At 37.2% G+C, this 12,829-nt stretch overlaps 1 protein-coding gene across 1 annotated transcript; it reads right to left on the bottom strand.

Annotated features, from left to right (window-relative positions):
- Window positions 1–7,917: 7,917 nt before the first annotated feature.
- LOC106465438 (THAP domain-containing protein 6-like) lies at window positions 7,918–11,813 on the bottom strand. The gene is made up of 6 exons (XM_013925667.2): window positions 11,474–11,813; window positions 9,448–9,643; window positions 9,227–9,355; window positions 8,767–8,971; window positions 8,485–8,638; window positions 7,918–8,098 (listed from the first exon to the last, which is right to left on the bottom strand). The coding sequence occupies exons 1-6, from the start codon at window positions 11,650–11,652 to the stop codon at window positions 8,059–8,061; spliced, it is 903 nt and encodes a 300-aa protein (XP_013781121.2). The 5' UTR covers window positions 11,653–11,813; the 3' UTR covers window positions 7,918–8,058.
- Between the last annotated feature and the right edge of the window lie 1,016 nt (window positions 11,814–12,829).

The following is a 12,829-nucleotide window of genomic DNA, read 5'->3' as shown; positions in this document are numbered from 1 at the left end:
TGTTTATGCCAAAACTGAATAAAAGTTAGTTAAATGGAAAAGTTCAAAAATGTCCATATAACTAAAAGCACATGGAAAACATATGATATGCTTGCATATCACACTTCTGTGTTTCAGGCTTGTTTTCAAGCCGACAATTAAAATAAACTTTAAAACTAATAACTTTTAAACTTGTTCCTAGGCTAAGCACCATGTTAACTTCCTTTTATTCCTAAGAAAACGTACACACCACATGAACTACAAATTGAATTCAGGAAGTAACCTTTAACAATGATTTAACTTCATTGGACAGTTCCACCAGTGGTATAAACTTTGGCTGTTGAGCCACTTATAGGCTTGGCTCCTTCTGATAGGATGGCGAAGTTTCCTGCCAAAGATACATCAAACAGCAACATATTTCAGGCTTCAGAAAATGAATAATCACTGACAAAATTCAGACATCTTGGCTAAAAGCCTATTTACAAGGATTGTACACACTCAGAGAAAACATGACTCACACATAAATTGTATATTTAGCATATTCTCCAGGTAGTCAAAGAAATATCTAGTGGGTATCAGGAGGCGTGCTGTATAGAACTCTCACCAATCAGATAAGTTATCAGAGTAATTTTCTTGAAACCAATACAACGTTTCACGTCAGAAAATTAACGCAGTCTTGGCTAGAAAAGCAAGGATCGTATCAGTTTTAATCACCGATTTTTACAACTTTCATAATTAGTTGGAAATCACATAATAAAGTGCATACTTGGCTGGCTCATTGTACAGCACTCACACTAGTGCTGAACATCTCGACTGTTTGCAGCCAGAAGAACCGCAGTCGAATTTTAACATAAGTGGATGTTACTCCTTGATGTCCTACAGTCTTCATGATGTACAAAGTCTGGAGTATTCACCGTCAAAGAGCTATGGATACCACTGGTTTACAGCATTGTCAGAGAAACTTGTCTCATGGGTTGATAGCAACAACAGGACAACTTCCTCCTTCCAATCCTTATGGAAATAAGATGGACAAAAAGCAACAGAAGGTTTGATCTGGAAAAGCTTGTTATGATGTTGCACACCCCAAGTCGAATGCCAACTGGCACAAAGCCATGCCTTGAATACAGGACCATAGTCCGTATATGAGACAGGCATAGCTGTGATGGCACCAGAGCAGATGGACTTAGCTGCAGTATCAGCGAGCTCATTCCCGCGAATACCTACGTGGCAAGGTATCCAGAATAACTGGATGGAAACAGAAGATAGAGAAAAATGGACCAGTCATTGTTGAATGTTGAGAACTAACGTTAAGCGATTACAGGGCCAGTAGAGACCTAAGAGAGTCTGTGTAAATAGTACAGTCGCTGTACTGCATAGCTTCTACATGATCCAGGGCAAAAGGAGTGGCATACAACTCGACAGTGAACACAGAAACTGTAAAGGGGATCCTGTGAGCAACCACATCCATGGCAGAGCCCATAGAGTCACCTGATTTCAGATCATCCATATAAACGGAAATAGGAGAATGACTCGAAAGATGTTCAGCAAAGAGAAAGATGGTACTTCTAATCAGGAGTATCCGCCTTCCTTGGATGACTCAAGGAAAGGTCACATTTGAGGATGGTAATAATCCAGGGTGAAATGGGCTGATCATTGGGGACAAAAACGTCCTCCAATGCCAGACCCAATTCAGCCAGTTGTGACTGGGTACGAAGGACAAAGGTAGGAATTGCAGACCATCAGTTCTGAAAGAACACAGCTTAGTGAGGAAGAAAGACACAATCTCAGGTGGGATGTTGTGGTAATGATCGAAGCTTGGTAGCATGCTGTAGAGAATGTTGGAAATGACAGAGGTGAAGAGGAGGTTTGTGGGACTCAGTGTACAAACTCTGGTCTGGAGAAGTGCAGAAATTCCCAGCAGAGCTGAAGCCCCAGATGGTGAATGGGGTCCAGCATCTTCAAGGCCGGGGTCCTGGGAGAACCATAGACCCAAAGTCCACTTTGGATCGAATGAGGGCATGATAGATCTTGAGCATAGAACACCGATCCACTCCCCAAGAGGTGGAAGAGAGAAAACAGAGGATGTTCAGTGCCCTTATATACTTGACATGGGAACATGGGAAGAACAACTTCACCGAGATGGGAGCTTGGGATCAGGGTGTAGATTGGTGGCGAAAATGCATGCAAATTGTTTTGGAAAAAGAAAATAATTTGCTGTGATCCACTTCAACAAGCGATTGAGAGCAGTCTGAAGCTGCCACTCAATAAATCTCATGTTCAACGACCAACACGAGATGTGGAAGTCGTCAACATAGAGCCCATTTGCAACAGTAGGAGGAAGTTGTGTAGTGATAGTATTAATCTTGATACTGAAAAGTGTGACACTCAAGACACAGCCCCTTAGGGACTCCTAGTTCCTGTGTAAAAGAACGAGAAAGAATCGAACTCACATGGACTTGGAATCGCCTGTCCAGTAAAAAGTTATGTATAAAAATGGGTAAGTGGCCATGAAACCCATATCAGTGAAGGTCATGCAATATGTTGTACCTCCACGTAGTGTTGTAAGCCTTTTTAAGGTCAAAGAACACGGAGACAAGATGTTCTCTCTTGAGGAAGACTTCCCTGATCGAGGTTTCAGTCAAATCAGGCGGTCCATGTAGGAGCACTGTTGACAGAACCCACACTGGGTGGGCGAGAGGAGGTTGTTTTATTCGAGAAACCAAACAAGACGAGCATTAACCATCCTCTCTAAGACCTTACAGAGACAGCTAGTCAAAGCAACTGGACGATAATTAGAAGGAATCTTGGGATCCTTCCTAAGCTTAGAGAAAGGGAGGACAACAGCCTAATGCCAAGCATCAGGAAAAACGTTATCCTGCCAGATCTGGTTAAAAATAACCAGAAGAATAGTAAGAGAGAGATGGCATGGCATCTCATAGTGAACATCATCAGGTCTGACCGATGTACTGCCAGACTGATGAAGGGTAAGTTTGAGTTCCACCAGTGTAAGGAGGCGATTATAGTCATAGAGATGATCGGCCCAAAAGGAAAGAGGCAATCGCTCTGCCCGAGACTTGATGGCCAAGAAGGCGAGGGAAGAAACAGAAGTGCTATATACATAACAAAAGCTCTCGCCGAGAGTATCGGCGATGCTCTGTGCATCTCGGGGCCAAAGAAGATGGACCCGAGCAGACACCAGAAGCTAGGGTTGAAGGAGATGGACTTGGGCAGTCACTGGAAGCAATGGTGGAGACAGAGACAGTAGATTTTGACTTGTTAACTCGTTTATTCACAGAGGACAAAAGACTCTTCACATGGTGTGAGAAGAGCTCTAAAGGAAACACGTAAATATATGTCTGCACTCCCACTGTAGCAGTGGAACATAGTGCAGCAGCATATGTCCAAGATGGAGTGGGGGACAATAATTTCCGAGCCTCAGGGTAAGAAATGTTATGGACAGTACATAAATGTTGTACCTCTTTCTCCTCCACCTATTTAGGGCAAGATCGATGGTAAGAGGGTTGGGAACTACCACAACTAATGTAGTAAGCATCCAAACGACACTAGTAGGGGTCATTGTTTTTGCCACCATGACAAGCACATGTCAAAGACCACGACAAGATGCCTTCAAATGTCTGAACTGCTGACACAGGAAACACCAGAGAAGGTTAGGAATGTATGGCTGTACATTACTGTTAAGGGGCAGATGGACATGGCAATGTAAATGTCAGAAGACATTGGTCAGCAGCATAATCGAACATCAGCCCACTCACCCATTGCAATTGCAGAACTAATGGACAAGCTCAATGATATATCCATTTTGAGGAAGCAGATTCCAGATCCAAGATTAGAAACAACTATCTTTATTCAGTGGGCAACATTTTCAAGACTGAGTGGGCATCTATGTTTCTTCTAACGTCTAGTCTATTGCCATTTGCCTGAATAAAGTTGCTATCCACTGGCCATAGTGGTGGTCTCACTTGGAGAGCTTGAAAGCTAATGAGGTCCACTAGGATTTTTGAAATTAATGAAATTAATTTATTACCCTTGTACTTTCATTGGCACATACAAAGCTCTACCAAGCCCTGACAGAGCTGGACTGACCACTAAATTCTTTGGCAAGCAGTTTGCTAGTTTTCTCCAAACCATTGTACAATCCTGACAATCTGGAGCACTTGCCATCACATCCACCACTTTTTGTTGGTCATGTTGGACCCACTGATTCAATGACTAGTATCGATAACCTTGCCTACTTTGCTGTTTGGCAAAGTATTGACTTTGTTGATTGGCTGGCATCTGTTGAGCTGTCAGCTGAAACCTATAGCTCAGTCACTTTGTTTCTGAGTAAAAGACAGGCAGTTCCTTCACCAATTTCCCAGTATTCTGCAAGCAAAAAGAGACCATTTGTCCTTCACTGTCCTGGACAGTGTCCATGTTGAGACATCTGCATTTGCTACAGTGTGTGTTCTAGACCTTATAACACCCTACCATTACGAAGTGTGCATACTGCTGATGCCATCTGCTCTGGACAGAAGCTGCTAACAGGGACCCTGGTATCTAGGAAGACAGTAGGCCCCTGGTCCAGGGCGATAAGCTGCTTGAGATGGCTCATCCTACAACCTTCTATAACACAAGGTATCATAAAGTCGTGGGGTATCTTTCAGTCCTGAAATGGATCTTAGCCTATGAGTCACAGTTGCTCATGGGTGTCTGTTGTCTTTCTTACTGAAAAAACTACTCAGACTACCTGAGATCATCCACCGGCAGTACATCCTGCATTTCCCCACTAGACACTGTTGGTCTGGACCAGAGGTTGGGATGTGATGCTGTGACAATCCTCAGTCATCTGTGTTTCTCTTCTGCTGAGATCAATTTTCAATGGTACCATATGCTTGAGAGGTCTGGTTTAACCAGACCCAAACAATTCTCCCCGAGTCTGCTGGTGCAGTCTTACCAGTGTCATAGAACTTTACAGTACTGCAAATGTTCTATGTCCATGAGAGTACAGCTCATGGGCTCAACATCTCTTCCATACAACCATGTTTCTCCATCAAACTCACCATCTTACTGATGAGTACTTCTATCCAGTCAATAAGTCATTTTAATCATAAAAGTGTCCCTTTAAACTGAATTAAACTCAAGAGGTAAGAGCTAATGTACATTATATAAATAAAGAAACTTAATAATATGTCCTATGTTCATGACATAAGAATCTGTCCTTCCTATCTATTTGTAGTATTCTCAGGTATAACTATTCTCCTTGCATTTATGTGCTAGGATGTTTTAACAGCAGGAACACATATGAAATACATGTTTTTAATTGTGACTGACAACTTAACTGTGTTCTCTAGAATACTGAATAAAAGACTGGCCATGTTTTTAAGAAAACAAACACAATCATTATTATATGAAAAACAGTGTGCCTAATTGCACAGCCAGGAACACAGTCGACAATATACTAACTAGGTGGTGATTAGTCTTACAGCGTTCACTCTCTAAAGTTGATATTTGCAGAACTAAAACAATGATCTAAAAGTATGTTCTTTAATTCAAGATCTCCTAATAGAATTGAACTGAGAAAGCATACTTGATTCCAACAGGTAAACTAGGTTTCTTTGTCCAGTTGACAGTGTCTAGATGAACCTTGTTCTCTCATAGCATTTGCTGGCTGTAAAATATAGACATCACCCATTTGACCAGTGATGTTACTACAACATTCTCTTTGGGAGAATATATATTATCTGCTATAGAGAACAAAGCAAAAACAAGGCAAATTAAATGGTTTTATGGACCATGTGTTTATGCCAAAACTGCATAGCAACTAGATAAATTAAAATGTTAAAGAAATTCCTATATCACTAAATACAGGTAGAAAACATGCCTACATATCACAGTCACTCATGAATATGTGGCAACTATTTTTCCAGACTCTGAACTTGCTTTTCATAATGTTTAGACTGGTGGTTTATTTAAAAAAAAAAGGTATAATATATATATATATATATAATATATATCATCCCTGATGATTTATAAGAGAGTTTACTAGAGCAACTGCTCAGTACTACATATTGATTCTCACTCTAATTTTATGCTATGTGATCATCTGTGATAATGATGCTATTTTTACAGATATTTCTATGAAACAATGACTTCATCTTTGTTTAACATGCTACATTTTTCAAAAGATTTTGCCTTTGTTCAAACCTGAGCTGATACTGGGGATTTTTTCTGCATTGAAATGTAAATATATGGTTATTATATATAAAAAAAACATGGATATTCCTAAGCTTCATATTAAGGCAATGGAAATAAAATACCTTGGAATAATATTGAATAATCATTCAAACTGAAAACCTTACATCTTTTCTCTAACTGATGCTTATATTTCAGAATCTACAGAGATAGTTCATATGACTCTTCTACTGGGCACACCACATGTGTTATGTCCAAAACTTCACCCTACTTGTGTCTTATTATCTCTGAAATCACTCTTGTAATTTTGTAGATGACCTTGTAAGTGTTCTGTTAACATTATCTTGGTTGTTTCTACTTTTTCTCTTGTTTTTATTTTTTCAGACTCTTTAAACAGTCTAATCCTATAAATTTTCATAGAGATATGTTATCACTCTAGCTTGCTAAGGGCATGTTTAGTTCTCTATAATTGTTTTATCCATTTTGATGGAAGAGTTAATTGTATGTGTCTGGATATGTGGCCATGTTGGTAACCTTGCAACTACACGAGCTGGCCAAGCTGCAAAAGCGGGACTGTTTTTTCAATTGCCACCTGATAGCCCTTGCACTGAATAGTTCCAACTGTACAAATCTGCTCTGTAAAAACACTCTTATCCTCCTTGCCAGAAAATTGGTCAAATTCTTAGGTGCGATGTCGTACTTATAGTTTGTTTCTTATACCATTACCCAAAACTTATACTGTTCTTAAGAATATAGATCAAGATTTAATTATTATTTGGTCTTTCTGTAGGGCTTCACTGCAGACTATTCAATAAGTGTTTTTTGTTTCTTTTCCTGGCCTGCTTATGCTAAAGAATATTAATGCTTGAAAGATTTTATTAATGAAACTTATCTACCTTTTCTCATCAATTACCTTGTTATGAAAATTAATGAGCCTTTAAATATTGTTCCTAAGTAATGTTACTGATACTGTTTATCAGATTTATTTAGTTATATTTAATCTACTGATGTAGATTCCCTCCTCATGTATAAATTAGTTGCTCACTTGGTTATATATATATATATATTGGTGTACATACATCTGTCTATTATAGAGGATGCTGCAATGAATTTAATATTTAACACAGACCTATTCCAGTCAAAACACAGCTTGGTGTTTTCTGTCATACCTATTTGAAACATACTTGGATGCATAGATATAAATAATACTAGATTGGAAGCCACATGATTTTTGGCATGCACAAGTGGCTGCCATTGCTATGTGTTGAACTTTTAAAGCCTGACAGTTGAACTGACAAAGGCAAATCGACCTCACCTCACAGCTTATGGCTGTTTTCCATCTAAACTAAATTAGGGCAAAAATCGTTCACAAAACATGCATATCTGACCTGTCATATGAAGAATGCATTGGATTTTACACCAGAGGGAAATCCTAGGAATAAAATCTGTTCTTTTTCCTTGGTGCTTATTATGTGTAACAGAAAAATATACATTTGAAGTATTGTTGCCAATGTACAGGAGATGATGCATTATGTCCTTTTCTTGGGGGCTGGGGGTGGAGAAGGATATTATTTACGTATCTGCACCTCCAAACATTCAATGTTCTTAATTGAAGTTTTTAGAAAATAATTAAGATAATTTATGATATAAATATAATAAAATTCATTATGATTTATTTGAAAATTTGTGACAAAAATTGATACAAATGCTTGAAAAGAAAAAAAGGACATAGGCCTGACTTTTCCAACTGAGTACAATTCACTACAGTGAATTAGTTTTAATAACACTGCAGGAATATATTTATTTACAGCATAATCAACAATTTTCACCATTAAATGTACAATTCATAATTATATGCTAGCCAAATTCTGCTATTTCATGTGAAAATCATTTCTGCAGCACTGGCTCTCCATCTTCCTCTAGCCATCTAGTTATGGATAATTAGAAGGAGTTAAAAATCAAAGTAGAACAAGCAAATGGAAAACTTCACTAACTGATTTGCAATGGTTATATAAAAGTTTATATTGATAACATGTATTTGACTTACATTTATTTTAATCTCTAAACAATTCATCCAAGACAGAATGTAGTACTTTTACTTAGCATATCTCAATGACCATGACAATGGTATAGTTCTACTAGTCCAATATACAAAAAATAGATAAATAAATACTACTTCAAATGAAATTTAATTAAACTTTATAAAATATAGCATAAATGGTTACATTAATGACCTAAAAATCATTATCATATCTATGAGAAATATAGTAACACATTAAAAATTTATTATAATATCAGTATGAAATACAACACCTTCGCAAAGTCCTTGGTGCCGGGAGACTTAAGTTTATGGTGTCTCTCAAGTACTTGTATGCCTTTGGAGAGTACAAATGTAATGTCAATGCAAAGTTTCTTTGGTCTTTACTATAGTGACAGGATGGCTTGCTAAAAAGCTCCCAAGGAATATCTGAAAGAAAAATTATTTATGATAATACAGTACATTAATAAACTTTACAGACACAGGTTCAACCAAAAATGTTCTCTGAAAATGGGCATTCATTCACATGGTGAAATAAGAAATAAGTAAACATAAACCTTTGTATGAAGCCAGCTTCATCTCTAGCTCTGCAGTGATTAGGTTCTTTCCCACAAGCTCCTGCAACAATGCTTTGCTTGTACCCTTAGCACGCTTTTCACGCAGTTTTGCATTCCTTATACTTTTACGGAGTTCTTCATTGCTCTGTTGTAGGGACATAATTCTTCTTTTCATATCATCTTGACAGATATGGTAAGAATGCTCCTGAAATCAAAATAAATTGTTTCAGTTGAAAAATTGAAATGGTTTGTTATGTTTAACATCATAAGTACAAGAAAGAGACATTCAAGTTGTAAGATCATATGTCCCACCCTATGTTTGTAGTGACTGGGCTACCCACTAATGTACAATTGCCACAGTGGGAATTGAACCCAGAACCTCTAGAATGAGAGCTGAACACTAAAGCTAGACAATGAACACATCTTCAATTGAAAATATTAGTAAGGTCTAAATACCAACCTTTGTAATTTGTTCTTCAACCGTCACTGAAGTTGAAGCTGTGTCATAATTTTCTTCTTCATTTGGCAGACTAGTAGTCAGCAGGGCTTTTGTACTTGTGTTTGACTTTCGTTTTCCTGCTTTCCGAGGCTATAACATTAAATTATGACTTTGAATAAATCTTATCTTGAGTATTTATGCCAAAATAAGCTTTAAATATAGTGAACATTCAAGAGTCTAACCTGACGATGTTCACGTAATTTGAAGATTATGGGAACTGCATCTTCTCGCAAATGTGTTCGTTGCAACGTTCTGTTGATCATTGATGAGTCAAAGTGCTTACTACATATTCTAGAACCATTTGTTGGCTCGCGCTCTCTTCCGCAATTTCTCACCCAAAGTTCATACAATTCCTTGTTCTTAATTTTGTCTGGAAATCTGTAATGTAGAATAACCTAAATTAGAAATATACTATAATAAAACTAGGCTCAATCTGTTATAAGTACTCTTCTTTATACATCAAAGTTACATTAATGTGAGTGTTTTTTTTTTGTTCATGCAACATAAAATATTTTGGGCCACTTGTACTGCATACTGATTATTTATCATAATGACACTGACAGCTCAAGGATTTTGGACTGGAAGGGGGCCACCTGAAAAAAATTAATTTCTCATGTGATTCTGAGAAGGAGTCTATTGACAGTATTAGGCCTATGTTTTCCAGATCAGCCATAATGTAATTGATCAGACTAGACTTGTATTAAACCACACAGTTAAATCAACCCAAAATCCTCTGTCATCCATTAAGCAAAGTGGTATCTAACCTACATAAAAAAAAAAAAACAACACGTGTGTGTCACGTCACATCACGTCACGCTTGATTTCTTGAAATAGGAGTAGTCATAAAAGCCAAAATGCATTTATCCAGATAGAACAGTTGAATTACTGTCTACCAATTACGATTTTGGTGAAAGTAAAACATTTAACTCAAATTAAATAAAGAATTATATATATCAACTAACTATAAAAGGCTTCTTTCCTTTGTCACTCTTACCATCAAAACTATCACCTGATTGTTCTTAGACCAGCTGTGGGGTTGTTAATGTTTTAACTACTATGGAATGTTACAGAGTAGTTTTAATTATCATGGGATGTCATAGAGTGGTTTTTAACCATTATGGGATGTTATAAAGTGTTTTTTTTTAACTATTAGCAGTTGTTATAGCGATTTAAAAAAAAAAATTTTGGGCTGTATTAGTGTTTTTTACTATTATTGTATGGTATGGAGTGTTTAACTAATTTGGTTTTTACAGAGTAGTTTCTGGGCTGTTATACAGTGGTTTCTTTAACTAGTGGTAGTTATTACAGCATAGTTTTAACTATTATGGGATGCTAGTGTTTTAACTACTATGAATTGTTATAGTGTAGTTTTAACTATTATGGGATGCTAGTGTTTTAACTACTATGAATTGTTATAGTGTAGTTTTAACTATTATGGGATGTTATAGTGTGGTTTTAACTTTTATGGGATATTATAGAGTGGTTTTTTTTTCACTATTATGGGATGTTATAGAGTAGTTTTTATCTATTATGGGATGTTGTAGTGTTTTTAATAATAAAAAAAGGTTTGATTCTCACAAACATGCAATTTCTGATCTGTGAAGATTTTCATCTTTTGTTACAATATGAGAAAGGATATAAGATTATCACAAAAAAATGTTTGCTAAAATCGATTTTTTTGTCTTTTTTTAAAGAATTCGAGATTGATGAAATATAAGTAAAGAGTAGGTGCATATTGGAGGTACAAACAAATTCGTTTTAGTTGAATTCTGTAATTTTCGTTAATCATTCAACAATGGTTTACCGTAATTTTTGACGGGCTTTTACACTAATATTTAATAAACATCAACCTTGACACTCTGTGATAGCATTAAAACTGAATATAAACAAAACTTGTATTTGTTGACAGTGCATGTTTTGGAGGCGTCTCTATATAGTGTATAGCGAGATTGGCCAATAGGCGACACTAGAATATCGTGGATGATTATTTCAATTTATATGAGCACTGAATATCGTTAGCACTTCAAATCAAAAGCTGTCAAACTGTCATGCCGACTTGTGTGGGTGAAATGCTTTACCAAAAAAAAAAAAAATGATTTGCATATATACTTTGAAACTAGATGTAAACATCCACGACAGTTCGATGTCGCCTACTTTAACTTAAATTCTTAATATATTATTGAAAATAAAAAAAGGGTTTTTACTAACTTGTGAAACGTAACACCCTCCGCCTTCGACTCTTGGTTACGGTATGTGTAACAGTTAATGGCATAGCACTGTGTTCCCTTCGTTCTTTCGGGTCGTGACTTAGTCCGACGACTGTCAGTCTCAGCCATTTTACATTGTCTGTCAGTTGGAACTTCATCACATAGTAATGGCGGCCGCATGCGCACATGCCTCTCAATGATAAACAGTAGTGATTGGTTAATCTAGTTTTACCGGGCTTTAATTCGGTCCCGACAAGTGAGAGTGGGTTTTTTAGGGGTACTCCTGTTCCCCATCCCCACCAAAATTTTTAGGCATTGGATCTGTAAATCCCAGCTTCGGCATTTGGATTTATTAATCCCTGACAAGGCCCGTTTGTTATGAGAGTTTTTATGACTCGACTTCTTTTTCACCACCGAGTGTCAGGGACTTGACTTGCCTTCACCTCTTCCACCTAGTTCAGTTTTTTCTTACCTTTTTATCGTTTAGTTAAACCTTACCTCTTCCCAGTAATTCATAATTGGCCTCTAAGATCATTAATCCATACGATCTAAGTTCACCAATACCTCGAGCGGGGTGAAGGAAGATAGCTTAATCTTCAACCACCCCTAATGATTAATTATGTCTTTAGAAATGTTTAGCATCAAAATATCTAGTTGTTGCGTCAGCGAGGTCACGTGACTCGTTCTCTCGAACCTTCGGGAATTGTCGGGAGATTACTAGATATAGGATAGTCTGGTATATGTAAGAGGGTGACAACGTGACGCGACAATGTGTGCGGAGATAATGAGTAATTGAACTGCAGTCAGAGAGAGATGTATTGTTGAAGTAGAGCTCGTGAGACGTGAACTAGCGTTTGTTACAGCGCGACTGTTGAAAATAAGTGTATCGTAAAGTTGTATTCGGAAAGAATAAACCAGTTTTATTATGTAAGGACTTGTGTCGCTAAAGTTTCGTCGGAACGAAGTTACGGAAAATCAATTAACAAACGGAGACGTAATGTAGTGTTATGTATATCTATGCTTGGATGTGATAGTATGAATAATCATCTATTTCATAGGCTTTAATGATTAGCCTCCAGCGAAGAACCGTAAAATAGATTAGTTAAACTTTGTAAATGCTTAATTTTTTCACATCTTTCCAATAAAATCGTTGTGTTTTAATCATGCTTTGCCTACTATAATATAGGTTTATCATAGTAATAACCAATCAGGAACGTCGAGAGCCAGCACGAGCCCCGGGGCAAACATCCTCGCCGGGCCCCCTTTCTCTCTCTCTTTATTTACATTTTCAAGAATTTATTAAAAAGAAGATCCTAAATTAGGACAGCAACGAGCTCATAAACCAGACAAAATCATA

This window comes from Limulus polyphemus, unplaced genomic scaffold, assembly GCF_000517525.1.
Source record: "Limulus polyphemus unplaced genomic scaffold, Limulus_polyphemus-2.1.2 Scaffold1943, whole genome shotgun sequence".
NCBI lineage: Eukaryota > Metazoa > Arthropoda > Merostomata > Xiphosura > Limulidae > Limulus > Limulus polyphemus.
The sequence above is the reverse complement of the archived record's forward strand: the minus strand, read 5'-3'. Positions and strand labels throughout refer to the sequence as shown.

Excerpts from the sequence above, each read along its gene's own strand:
- LOC106465438 (XM_013925667.2), bottom strand. The coding sequence starts at position 11,652 with ATGCGGCCGCCATTACTATGTGATGAAGTTCCAACTGACAGACAATGT. Across the intron at positions 8,972-9,226 it reads TTGAAGAACAAATTACAAAG|GAGCATTCTTACCATATCTG; the intron begins GTTGGTATTTAG and ends TTTTGATTTCAG. Across the intron at positions 8,639-8,766 it reads GAAGCTGGCTTCATACAAAG|ATATTCCTTGGGAGCTTTTT; the intron begins GTTTATGTTTAC and ends TTTTTCTTTCAG.